The sequence below is a fragment of the Daphnia magna genome, unplaced genomic scaffold (assembly GCF_020631705.1).
Source record: "Daphnia magna isolate NIES unplaced genomic scaffold, ASM2063170v1.1 Dm_contigs422, whole genome shotgun sequence".
In the NCBI taxonomy this organism is placed as follows: domain Eukaryota; kingdom Metazoa; phylum Arthropoda; class Branchiopoda; order Diplostraca; family Daphniidae; genus Daphnia; species Daphnia magna.
This window is the reverse complement of record NW_025533312.1, coordinates 8361-23490: the sequence shown is the minus strand read 5'-3', so window position 1 is coordinate 23490 and position 15130 is coordinate 8361. Positions and strand designations below refer to the sequence as shown.

At 30.4% G+C, this 15130-nt stretch overlaps 2 protein-coding genes across 2 annotated transcripts; both read right to left on the bottom strand.

Moving 5' to 3' along the window:
- Positions 1-4401: 4401 nt before the first annotated feature.
- On the bottom strand, positions 4402-5899 carry LOC123468762. The gene is made up of 2 exons (XM_045167980.1): positions 5704-5899; positions 4402-5617 (listed from the first exon to the last, which is right to left on the bottom strand). Exons 1-2 carry the CDS (start codon positions 5897-5899, stop codon positions 4629-4631), a joined length of 1185 nt encoding a protein of 394 aa, XP_045023915.1. The 3' UTR covers positions 4402-4628.
- Positions 5900-5909: 10 nt separating this feature from the next.
- Positions 5910-7171, bottom strand: LOC123468763 (the record flags this gene model as incomplete). Its single annotated transcript, XM_045167981.1, has 3 exons — positions 5910-6317; positions 6385-7034; positions 7100-7171. Coding segments are annotated over 3 exons (1130 nt in total), but the record flags the coding sequence as incomplete, so codon positions are not given.
- Positions 7172-15130: the final 7959 nt, after the last annotated feature.

Genomic DNA, 15130 nt, shown 5'->3' with positions numbered 1-15130 from the left:
CCATGAGTTTTTAGTTCTATATGTAAACAGCATCAAATATACTTGTATTCAATGTGAATACACTGTTATACCATGAGTTTTTACTTCTATATGTAAACTGCATGGAATATACTTGTATTCAATGTGAATACACTGTTATACCATGAGTTTTTAGTTCTATATGTAAACAGCATCGAATATACTTGTATTCAATGTGAATACACTGTTATACCATGAGTTTTTACTTCTATATGTAAACTGCATGGAATATACTTGTATTCAATGTGAATACACTGTTATACCATGAGTTTTTACTTCTATATGTAAACTGCATGGAATATACTTGTATTCAATGTGAATACACTGTTATACCATGAGTTTTTAGTTCTATATGTAAACAGCATCAAATATACTTGTATTCAATGTGAATACACTGTTATACCATGAGTTTTTACTTCTATATGTAAACTGCATGGAATATACTTGTATTCAATGTGAATACACTGTTATACCATGAGTTTTTACTTCTATATGTAAACTGCATGGAATATACTTGTATTCAATGTGAATACACTGTTATACCATGAGTTTTTACTTCTATATGTAAACTGCATGGAATATACTTGTATTCAATGTGAATACACTGTTATACCATGAGTTTTTACATCTATATGTAAACTGCATGGAATATACTTGTATTCAATGTGAATACACTGTTATACCATGAGTTTTTAGTTCTATATGTAAACAGCATCAAATATACTTGTATTCAATGTGAATACACTTATATACCATGAGTTTTTACTTCTATATGTAAACTGCATGGAATATACTTGTATTCAATGTGAATACACTGTTATACCATGAGTTATTACTTCTATATGTAAACTGCATGGAATATACTTGTATTCAATGTGAATACACTGTTATACCATGAGTTTTTAGTTCTATATGTAAACAGCATCAAATATACTTGTATTCAATGTGAATACACTGTTATACCATGATTTTTTACTTCTATATGTAAACTGCATGGAATATACTTGTATTTAATGTGAATACACTGTTATACCATGAGTTTTTACTTCTATATGTAAACAGCATCAAATATACTTGTATTCAATGTGAATACACTGTTATACCATGAGTTTTTACTTCTATATGTAAACTGCATGGAATATACTTGTATTCAATGTGAATACACTGTTATACCATGAGTTTTTAGTTCTATATGTAAACAGCATAAAATATACTTGTATTCAATGTGAATACACTGTTATACCATGAGGTTTTTACTTCTATATGTAAACTGCATGGAATATACTTGTATTCAATGTGAATACACTGTTATACCATGAGTTTTTAGTTCTATATGTAAACAGCATCAAATATACTTGTATTCAATGTGAATACACTGTTATACCATGAGTTTTTACTTCTATATGTAAACTGCATGGAATATACTTGTATTCAATGTGAATACACTGTTATACCATGAGTTTTTACTTCTATATGTAAACAGCATCAAATATACTTGTATTCAATGTGAATACACTGTTATACCATGAGGTTTTACTTCTATATGTAAACTGCATGGAATATACTTGTATTCAATGTGAATACACTGTTATACCATGAGTTTTTAGTTCTATATGTAAACAGCATAAAATATACATGTATTCAATGTGAATACACTGTTATACCATGAGTTTTTAGTTCTATATGTAAACAGCATCAAATATACTTGTATTCAATGTGAATACACTGTTATACCATGGGTTTTTACTTCTATATGTAAACTGCATGGAATATACTTGTATTCAATGTGAATACACTGTTATACCATGAGTTTTTAGTTCTATATGTAAACAGCATCAAATATACTTGTATTCAATGTGAATACACTTTTATACCATGAGTTTTTACTTCTATATGTAAACTGCATGGAATATACTTGTATTCAATGTGAATACACTGTTATACCATGAGTTATTACTTCTATATGTAAACTGCATGGAATATACTTGTATTCAATGTGAATACACTGTTATACCATGAGTTTTTAGTTCTATATGTAAACAGCATCAAATATACTTGTATTCAATGTGAATACACTGTTATACCATGATTTTTTACTTTTATATGTAAACTGCATGGAATATACTTGTATTCAATGTGAATACACTGTTATACCATGAGTTTTTACTTCTATATGTAAACAGCATCAAATATACTTGTATTCAATGTGAATACACTGTTATACCATGAGTTTTTACTTCTATATGTAAACTGCATGGAATATACATGTATTCAATGTGAATACACTGTTATACCATGAGTTTTTAGTTCTATATGTAAACAGCATAAAATATACTTGTATTCAATGTGAATACACTGTTATACCATGGGTTTTTACTTCTATATGTAAACTGCATGGAATATACTTGTATTCAATGTGAATACACTGTTATACCATGAGTTTTTAGTTCTATATGTAAACAGCATCAAATATACTTGTATTCAATGTGAATACACTGTTATACCATGAGTTTTTACTTCTATATGTAAACTGCATGGAATATACTTGTATTTAATGTGAATACACTGTTATACCATGAGTTTTTACTTCTATATGTAAACAGCATCAAATATACTTGTATTCAATGTGAATACACTGTTATACCATGAGGTTTTACTTCTATATGTAAACTGCATGGAATATACATGTATTCAATGTGAATACACTGTTATACCATGAGTTTTTAGTTCTATATGTAAACAGCATAAAATATACTTGTATTCAATGTGAATACACTGTTATACCATGGGTTTTTACTTCTATATGTAAACTGCATGGAATATAGGGGAGACCGGGGCTATGTGGGACATGGGGCTATAATGTACAGAGCAATTAAAATATGTAAAAGTTTATAAAAAATTACGAAATAAATACAATATATGCTAAATTATGTTTTATTTGTCCACTAAACTTTTTTACTTGAAATACTGTTTATTTTTCAAGTTATATGGGAAATTAAAAAAATGGGAATCTGAAAAAATATTTCAAGCGTTTAGTTTTTTAATTTTTTTATACTTTAAGAAACATTATGATTAAACCCAGATAGCTGTTTGATAGGCTTTTTTTTCTAGTTTAAGGGGGTACTTTTATTTTATACAAATTGTATTTCTAAATATATTATAATTTAGTTTATTTGACATTAGTTGGGTCTGGGTTGATTTGGACACATTTAACGGGGTAAAAAAGGACATTTTAGCACCTCCTGTGGGTGGAGCTGTAGGAGGGGCCAAAATATCGCTGTTTAGACATATTTGTGCGAACTGACAAGTGAAAACACAAACGAATTTAGGATTTCACATTTTGAGGCCCATTGTAGGTTAAATTTATTTCATTTTTGTATTAATAAGACCAAACTAAACATTTGTAATTACATTTAGTGGATTGAAACCTTTTTCCGATTTCGTGTGTTTGGTTTTATCTTCAAACAATATGTTTCGTCCTGAATTGACACTCGACCAAAAAATTTCAAGAGCTTCAGCTGCAAAGAACATGATAAAGAATGGCGATAAATATACAATTGGTGTTGCTTATGGAGACAGTCAACGGTTCAGGTAAAAGTACAACACATTTGCTCAGTGGTTCAGTATATTATCATTAGTCATGTTACTTACATACACATCTTGATACTTGTTAGGTTTGAAGACAACGGAACAGTCTCTTTATATCACCAATCAGAAAAAGCTAACATTCCCAATACTGTTCTTGCTTGGAGCTGTATGTCGACAATCAACTCTACAATTTCTCGAGTTGATGGTAGACTAAATTCAGCTAAATACAGGAATCTCCTGGAAAATCATGTGCTTCCATTGAGAGAACAAACTTCATCGAACATGATTCAATATGTCCATGACTGGTAAGTTACTACTTTGTAAATTATATATTATTATATTCATTACAAGATTGTTGTTTTTTATTCAGGTTTCCGGTTCACCATTCTGCTGCCATGAAAAAGTTCTACAGTGAAAACAGAAATGATTTGATTCTTCTCGATTGGCCAAGGTGTTTTGGCGACATAATGCCTGTAGAATGGCTGTGGAAGGTGATGATCAACGAGCTGAATGAAAAGCAAATTAAAGTGTTTAGTGAGCAGCGCCTATGGGAAGAAATTTTTAAAGTTTGGCAGAAAGTGTGCACTAAAGACTTTGTTTTCAGTCTTCTAAACAACATTACAGTCAATCTTGAGAGAGTGGTGAAGAATCAAGGAGATTATGTCGACTAAGTCTTGAGATTATCTGTTCAAAATTTGAAACTCATTGATTAACTATTTGGAATGTAACACAACTGGAATTTGGTAAATAAGGATTACGACTCAATGAGAATTTGAATAGATGTGATAAAATCTCTGTCTTTTTCTTTCAATGTTTATTTATTAACCAGTTCTTAATGATGAAACAGTTAGATAAGGTGTTACCAGTTCAATCAATTTATCTGTCAATGTACAACACATAATTAAATGTCTGGCAGATTAGGTTTCGTAAATTGTCTTATTAAACAAAAAAAGAATCATTGATTATAAATAAGACAACGTAAGCCACAGACAACAGAATAATGCATTGCTCATGTGAATAACCTAATCAAACAAAAAGTTTTGTGCTAAAAAAGCTGGTTTTTTGGCAATTCGAGGTTGACGGCTTAGGACGACTAAAGGCTCCTTTTCGTGAACTGAAGTAAGATTGTCTTTCCCAGCGACGAGTTTGCCTTTTTCTGGGATATTTTCATTGTTTGACAAGCGAGGATTAGCCGATCGTGTTTTCTTTAAAGGCTCCTTCTCGGGAACTGAATTCATATTGCTTTTCTCAGCGACTGGGATATTTTCTTTGTTCGACAAGCGAGTATTAGCCGATCGTGTTTTCTTTAAAGGCTCCTTCTCGGGAACTGAATTCATATTGCTTTTCTCAGCGACTGGGATATTTTCTTTGTTCGACAAGCGAGTATTAGCCGATCGTGTTTTCTGTAAAGGCTCCTTTTCGGGAAGTGAATTCATATTGCTTTTGCCAGCGACGAGTTTACCTTTTCCTGAGATATTTTCTTTGTTCGACAAGAGAGGCTTAGCTGATCGTGTTTTCTTAAATTTTTCTTTATTTTGCTCCTTTTCTTGTTTTTTTAAATAGTCCAATTGTAGTTGATTCATTTCCTCGGGATCAGTTAAAACGCGGCTTCTTCCGATACGGGTTCTGTTCTTTTGTCTTGGGCCAATTTGTATAACTTTTGGAATTGGCATAATTTCTTCTAAACGTACACGTTTTACTCTCACATTCGTGCTACCGGAAGTTTCACAGTTGCCTGCTCTTTCTTGATTTACTCCATCTACTCCATCAACAATTTCACTAGCATTATTTGGCATTGGCTGAAAATTTTCAGCTTGCGTCGAAGCTACTGTGCTGCCAAAAACACGACAGTCGATAGTTGGGACGTTGACTTCTTCCTGTGTAATATCCATTCCATTATCTTCCCTCTCCACCGTGTGAATGTTGTTCGAAACTTCAATCTCCATGGAATGTATCGGGGTCTGCATTTCATCAACAAAGAGAGCTTCTGCAATCTGTTGTTGCGATGTAGCTAATGAAAGGAGGGTGAAAAATAAAAATTTTCTTTGATTATTAAAAAAATAACAATAAAAACAATATAAGAAGCTTGTTTTGTACCTGGCAGATCAGTAACCAAAGATGATGAGAAACGGGGGTCGTCAGGTTGAAACATTATGAAAGGGTAGATCCCAGCTCTTTTGAAACCAGAAATTAAGTTGGTAGGAGTCATAGCCTTATAGAAAGGCTCCCTTGTTAATCCTGCAACTTCATGGATGGTAATTCGCTTTCCAGGATTATTACGGTACCACATCATGTGAGCTGCCTTAATATACTTTTTTCAGTGCTACAAACACCGACACATCCAAGGGTTGTAGCTCATGGGATGTGTGGGGAGGCAAAGTAATTATCTCCATACCGTATTCTTTTGCGTTTTTAACTACTAGATAATCCAAGTGAGCTGTGAAATTATCCCAAATGATTAGGACTGGATTTTCCTTGCTGCTTTTCACATAACGCTGTAAATGTTCTATGACATCCACCATAATCTTTCCATCAAACCAACCAGTCCCGTTGGCGAAAGCGATTGAACCAGGAATTGAGTTATTCATACTTTGTCTGTTTACTTTCTTTAGCGGAAAGACAAAAGCTGGAGGAATAAACCCACCTGCAGCGTTTCCAAAGCAGATCATGGAAACATTAGTTCCTCGCTCGGCACCTGTGGTTTGACGAACCTAAACAAATGAAAAAAATTAAATACCAACTATTGCCTAAAAATATATAATATTTCACGGTTTATACCTGCTTGGTACCACGAATAGCAACAACAATTTCAGCCGCCATCACAGTTTGATCGCTAGTTTCATCAATATTGATGATGCGATCTGGTGGATACGTATGACGGGCAAATATAGCACCCAATTGCTGTTGATAAGCGTTAACAACTGGGTAATTGAATCCGGCAGCTCTAGCTTGACTTGTAGCTTCAGCTTTTCTTAGAGATAGGCACTTGTTCCTCTTCATAAATGATGTGAACCAATCAGCTCCAGCAGTGTGGTTTTCATGCCACATTAAAGGACATTTTATTCCATTGCCGATAACAAAGCTATAAACGAGCTTTCTCACTTCACTAGGAGTCAACGAATGGTTACTCTCCATTGCAAGCTTGAGATATTCCACAATTTCCTCCTCTTCTTTGTACTTAAGGATTTGTCTGTTATGCACTTCATTCGACAAATAGTTTTCAGGGATGGAATCAAGATCTTTCACTTTTTGATGATAGTGACTGAAAAGGGTTGACTTAGGAATGCCAAAACCTTCGGCTACTTTTCTATATGCTATCTTTTGCAAATTAAGATTATCGAGTAATTTCAAGTGCCTCAGTGCACCAATCAATATTTCTCTAGGCACCTTTTCAGTCTTTCTGTAGTAGGTACGAACCATTTTCAAACCTGTAATGATCAGACATACGTTTATGTTAGTATTTCAGTATTTCAGTATAGACAAGTGAGATTACCTCTCACGACTGTATAAATTGGTACTTTGAGAAAAGTATTTAATATGTTGGATAATCCAGGTCTGCCACTTCCTAAAGAAGTTTGCAAAATTGTTACTATTGTTGTAGCACATAACGCGAGCAACTTTTGTCACTCACACAATTGTAAATTATGAAACCTTTCACTTAATAAACAAAAGTGTATATTCATAATTATAATTACCTATTGAAGAAATTTTCCACTAAAAATTAAAATACACTTTCAAGAATCAAGACTTTCTGATTTTTGACAAGGACAAGGGTTGTGACTAAACAGAAGTAAAAAAGTCACGTGATCACGAGGGTGGAGCTATAGCCAGTTTAATGACCACCCACCGAAAAAACAACGAAAAAAAGATTAAAAAAAAACCATCTTTACGTTTTTTATATTATCTCCGCTTATACTTGATATTATAAATAAAAACACAGCACTTCTGAAAGAGAAAAAAATTCCCTTTTCACCAGTGCGTCTTAAAATAAATATAATTCAGCCGTTTCAGAGAAAAAAGCTGTCCAATTTAGCCCCTGCCTCTGTCCCATTCAACCCAATTTTTTTTTTTTTTTTTCAGTTTTTCCTCTTTACATTTTATTAAATAAAACTCACTTACCTTTACGAAAAAAATTTAAAAAATTACCAAACATAAATTAACAACAGGGAATCACCCCTATACTTTTATTTTTTCTTAATTTAGATTTTAAAACATTTGGCAGCGGAAAAACAAAAAGTGTCCGAGATAGCCCCGGTCTCCCCTACTTGAATTCAATGTGAATACACTGTTATACCATGAGTTTTTAGTTCTATATGTAAACAGCATCAAATATACTTGTATTCAAAGTGAATACACTGTTATACCATGAGTTTTTACTTCTATATGTAAAACTGCATGGAATATACTTGTATTCAATGTGAATACACTGTTATACCATGAGTTTTTAGTTCTATATGTAAACAGCATCAAATATACTTGTATTCAATGTGAATACACTGTTATACCATGAGTTTTTACTTCTATATGTAAACAGCATCAAATATACTTGTATTCAATGTGAATACACTGTTATACCATGAGTTTTTAGTTCTATATAGAAACAGCATCAAATATACTTGTATTCAATGTGAATACACTGTTATACCATGAGTTTTTACTTCTATATGTAAACTGCATGGAATATACTTGTATTCAATGTGAATACACTGTTATACCATGAGTTTTTAGTTCTATATGTAAACAGCATCAAATATACTTGTATTCAATGTGAATACACTGTTATACCATGAGTTTTTACTTCTATATGTAAACTGCATGGAATATACTTGTATTCAATGTGAATACACTGTTATACCATGAGTTTTTACTTCTATATGTAAACAGCATCAAATATACTTGTATTCAATGTGAATACACTGTTATACCATGAGTTTTTACTTCTATATGTAAACTGCATGGAATATACTTGTATTCAATGTGAATACACTGTTATACCATGAGTTTTTACTTCTATATGTAAACAGCATCAAATATACTTGTATTCAATGTGAATACACTGTTATACCATGAGTTTTTACTTCTATATGTAAACTGCATGAAATATACTTGTATTCAATGTGAATACACTGTTATACCATGAGTTTTTAGTTCTATATGTAAACAGCATCAAATATACTTGTATTCAATGTGAATACACTGTTATACCATGAGTTTTTACTTCTATATGTAAACAGCATCAAATATACTTGTATTCAATGTGAATACACTGTTATACCATGAGTTTTTACTTCTATATGTAAACTGCATGGAATATACTTGTATTCAATGTGAATACACTGTTATACCATGAGTTTTTACTTCTATATATAAACTTCATGGAATATACATGTATTCAATGTGAATACACTGTTATACCATGAGTTTTTAGTTCTATATGTAAACAGCATCAAATATACTTGTATTCAATGTGAATACACTGTTATACCATGAGTTTTTACTTCTATATGTAAACTGCATGGAATATACTTGTATTCAATGTGAATACACTGTTATACCATGAGTTTTTAGTTCTATATGTAAACAGCATCAAATATACTTGTATTCAATGTGAATACACTGTTATACCATGAGTTTTTACTTCTATATGTAAACTGCATGGAATATACTTGTATTCAATGTGAATACACTGTTATACCATGAGTTTTTACTTCTATATGTAAACTGCATGGAATATACTTGTATTCAATGTGAATACACTGTTATACCATGAGTTTTTAGTTCTATATGTAAACAGCATCAAATATACTTGTATTCAATGTGAATACACTGTTATACCATGAGTTTTTACTTCTATATGTAAACTAGCATGGAATATACTTGTATTCAATGTGAATACACTGTTATACCATGAGTTTTTACTTCTATATGTAAACTGCATGGAATATACTTGTATTCAATGTGAATACACTGTTATACCATGAGTTTTTACTTCTATATGTAAACTGCATGGAATATACTTGTATTCAATGTGAATACACTGTTATACCATGAGTTTTTACTTCTATATGTAAACTGCATGGAATATACTTGTATTCAATGTGAATACACTGTTATACCATGAGTTTTTAGTTCTATATGTAAACAGCATCAAATATACTTGTATTCAATGTGAATACACTGTTATACCATGAGTTTTTACTTCTATATGTAAACTGCATGGAATATACTTGTATTCAATGTGAATACACTGTTATACCATGAGTTTTTACTTCTATATGTAAACTGCATGGAATATACTTGTATTCAATGTGAATACACTGTTATACCATGAGTTTTTAGTTCTATATGTAAACAGCATCAAATATACTTGTATTCAATGTGAATACACTGTTATACCATGAGTTTTTACTTCTATATGTAAACTGCATGGAATATACTTGTATTCAATGTGAATACACTGTTATACCATGAGTTTTTACTTCTATATGTAAACAGCATCAAATATACTTGTATTCAATGTGAATACACTGTTATACCATGAGTTTTTACTTCTATATGTAAACTGCATGGAATATACTTGTATTCAATGTGAATACACTGTTATACCATGAGTTTTTACTTCTATATATAAACTGCATGGAATATACTTGTATTCAATGTGAATACACTGTTATACCATGAGTTTTTAGTTCTATATGTAAACAGCATCAAATATACTTGTATTCAATGTGAATACACTGTTATACCATGAGTTTTTACTTCTATATGTAAACTGCATGGAATATACTTGTATTCAATGTGAATACACTGTTATACCATGAGTTTTTACTTCTATATGTAAACTGCATCATGGAATATACTTGTATTCAATGTGAATACACTGTTATACCATGAGTTTTTACTTCTATATGTAAACTGCATGGAATATACTTGTATTCAATGTGAATACACTGTTATACCATGAGTTTTTACTTCTATATGTAAACTGCATGGAATATACTTGTATTCAATGTGAATACACTGTTATACCATGAGTTTTTAGTTCTATATGTAAACAGCATCAAATATACTTGTATTCAATGTGAATACACTTTTATACCATGAGTTTTTACTTCTATATGTAAACTGCATGGAATATACTTGTATTCAATGTGAATACACTGTTATACCATGAGTTTTTACTTCTATATGTAAACTGCATGGAATATACTTGTATTCAATGTGAATACACTGTTATACCATGAGTTTTTAGTTCTATATGTAAACAGCATCAAATATACTTGTATTCAATGTGAATACACTGTTATACCATGAGTTTTTTACTTCTATATGTAAACTGCATGGAATATACTTGTATTCAATGTGAATACACTGTTATACCATGAGTTTTTACTTCTATATGTAAACAGCATCAAATATACTTGTATTCAATGTGAATACACTGTTATACCATGAGTTTTTACTTCTATATGTAAACTGCATGGAATATACTTGTATTCAATGTGAATACACTGTTATACCATGAGTTTTTAGTTCTATATGTAAACAGCATCAAATATACTTGTATTCAATGTGAATACACTGTTATACCATGAGGTTTTACTTCTATATAAAAAACTGCATGGAATATACTTGTATTCAATGTGAATACACTGTTATACCATGAGTTTTTAGTTCTATATGTAAACAGCATCAAATATACTTGTATTCAATGTGAATACACTGTTATACCATGAGTTTTTACTTCTATATATAAACGGCATGGAATATACTTGTATTCAATGTGAATACACTGTTATACCATGAGTTTTTACTTCTATATGTAAACAGCATCAAATATACTTGTATTCAATGTGAATACACTGTTATACCATGAGTTTTTACTTCTATATGTAAACTGCATGGAATATACTTGTATTCAATGTGAATACACTGTTATACCATGAGTTTTTACTTCTATATGTAAACAGCATCAAATATACTTGTATTCAATGTGAATACACTGTTATACCATGAGTTTTTACTTCTATATAGTAAACATGCATGGAATATATCTTGTATTCAATGTGAATACACTGTTATACCATGAGTTTTTAGTTCTATATGTAAACAGCATCAAATATACTTGTATTCAATGTGAATACACTGTTATACCATGAGTTTTACTTCTATATGTAAACTGCATGGAATATACTTGTATTCAATGTGAATACACTGTTATACCATGAGTTTTTACTTCTATATGTAAACAGCATCAAATATACTTGTATTCAATGTGAATACACTGTTATACCATGAGTTTTTACTTCTATATGTAAACAGTATCAAATGGAATATACTTGTATTCAATGTGAATACACTGTTATACCATGAGTTTTTAGTTCTATATGTAAACAGCATCAAATATACTTGTATTCAATGTGAATACACTGTTATACCATGAGTTTTTACTTCTATATGTAAACTGCATGGAATATACTTGTATTCAATGTGAATACACTGTTATACCATGTGTTTTTAGTTCTATATGTAAACAGCATCAAATATACTTGTATTCAATGTGAATACACTGTTATACCATGAGTTTTTATTTCTTATATGTAAACTGCATGGAATATACTTGTATTCAATGTGAATACACTGTTATACCATGAGTTTTTACTTCTATATGTAAACAGCATCAAATATACTTGTATTCAATGTGAATACACTGTTATACCATGAGTTTTTACTTCTATATGTAAACTGCATGGAATATACTTGTATTCAATGTGAATACACTGTTATACCATGAGTTTTTACTTCTATATGTAAACGGCATCAAATATACTTGTATTCAATGTGAATACACTGTTATACCATGAGTTTTTACTTCTATATGTAAACTGCATGGAATATACTAAGAAAACTATACCATGAGTTTTTATTTATGAAAGCATCAAAATACTTGTATTCAATGTGAATACACTGTTATACCATGAGTTTTTACTTCTATATGTTAAACGCATGGAATATTACTTGTATTCAATGTGAATACACTGTTATACCATGAGTTTTTAGTTCTATATGTAAACAGCATCATGGAATATACTTGTATTCAATGTGAATACACTGTTATACCATGAGTTTTTACTTCTATATGTAAACAGCATCAAATATACTTGTATTCAATGTGAATACACTGTTATACCATGAGTTTTTACTTCTATATGTAAACTGCATGGAATATACTTGTATTCAATGTGAATACACTGTTATACCATGAGTTTTTACTTCTATATGTAAACTGCATGGAATATACTTGTATTCAATGTGAATACACTGTTATACCATGAGTTTTTAGTTCTATATGTAAACAGCATCAAATATACTTGTATTCAATGTGAATACACTGTTATACCATGAGTTTTTACTTCTATATGTAAACTGCATGGAATATACTTGTATTCAATGTGAATACACTGTTATACCATGAGTTTTTAGTTCTATATGTAAACAGCATCAAATATACTTGTATTCAATGTGAATACACTGTTATACCATGAGTTTTTACTTCTATATGTAAACTGCATGGAATATACTTGTATTCAATGTGAATACACTGTTATACCATGAGTTTTTACTTCTATATGTAAACTGCATGGAATATACTTGTATTCAATGTGAATACACTGTTATACCATGAGTTTTTAGTTCTATATGTAAACAGCATCAAATATACTTGTATTCAATGTGAATACACTGTTATACCATGAGTTTTTACTTCTATATATAGACATCACGGAATATACTTGTATTCAATGTGAATACACTGTTATACCATGAGTTTTTACTTCTATATGTAAACTGCATGGAATATACTTGTATTCAATGTGAATACACTGTTATACAATAAGATTTTACTTCTATATGTTAACTGCATGGAATATACTTGTATTCAATGTGAATACACTGTTATACCATGAGTTTTTACTTCTATATGTAAACTGCATGGAATATACTTGTATTCAATGTGAATACACTGTTATACCATGAGTTTTATTGTTCTATATGTAAAACAGCATCAAATATACTTGTATTCAATGTGAATACACTGTTATACCATGAGTTTTTACTTCTATATGTAAACTGCATGGAATATACTTGTATTCAATGTGAATACACTGTTATACCATGAGTTTTTACTTCTATATGTAAACTGCATGGAATATACTTGTATTCAATGTGAATACACTGTTATACCATGAGTTTTTAGTTCTATATGTAAACAGCATCAAATATACTTGTATTCAATGTGAATACACTGTTATACCATGAGTTTTTACTTCTATATGTAAACTGCATGGAATATACTTGTATTCAATGTGAATACACTGTTATACCATGAGTTTTTACTTCTATATGTAAACAGCATCAAATATACTTGTATTCAATGTGAATACACTGTTATACCATGAGTTTTTACTTCTATATGTAAACTGCATGGAATATACACTTGTATTCAATGTGAATACACTGTTATACCATGAGTTTTAAGTTCTATATGTAAACAGCATCAAATATACTTGTATTCAATGTGAATACACTGTTATACCATGAGTTTTTACTTCTATATGTAAACTGCATGGAATATACTTGTATTCAATGTGAATACACTGTTATACCATGAGTTTTTGTTCTATATGTAAACACATCAAATATACTTGTATTCAATGTGGATACACTGTTATACCATGAGTTTTTACTTCTATATGTAAACTGCATGGAATATACTTGTATTCAATGTGAATACACTGTTATACCATGAGTTTTTAGTTCTATATGTAAACAGCATCAAATATACTTGTATTCAATGTGAATACACTGTTATACCATGAGTTTTGAGTTCTATATGTAAACAGCATCAAATATACTTGTATTCAATGTGAATACACTGTTATACCATGAGTTTTTACTTCTATATGTAAACAGCATCAAATATACTTGTATTCAATGTGAATACACTGTTATACCATGAGTTTTTACTTCTATATGTAAACTGCATAAGAATATACTTGTATTCAATGTGAATACACTGTTATACCATGAGTTTTTAGTTCTATATGTAAACTGCATGGAATATACTTGTATTCAATGTGAATACACTGTTATACCATGAGTTTTTAGCTTCTATATGTAAACAGCATCAAATATACTTGTATTCAATGTGAATACACTGTTATACCATGAGTTTTTACTTCTATATGTAAACTGCATGGAATATACTTGTATTCAATGTGAATACACTGTTATACCATGAGTTTTTACTATCTATATGTAAACAGCATCAAATATACTTGTATTCAATGTGAATACACTGTTATACCATGAGTTTTTAGTTCTATATGTAAACAGCATCAAATATACTTGTATTCAATGTGAATACACTGTTATACCATGAGTTTTTACTTCTATATGTAAACAGCATCAAATATACTTGTATTCAATGTGAATACACTGTTATACCATGAGTTTTTTACTTCTA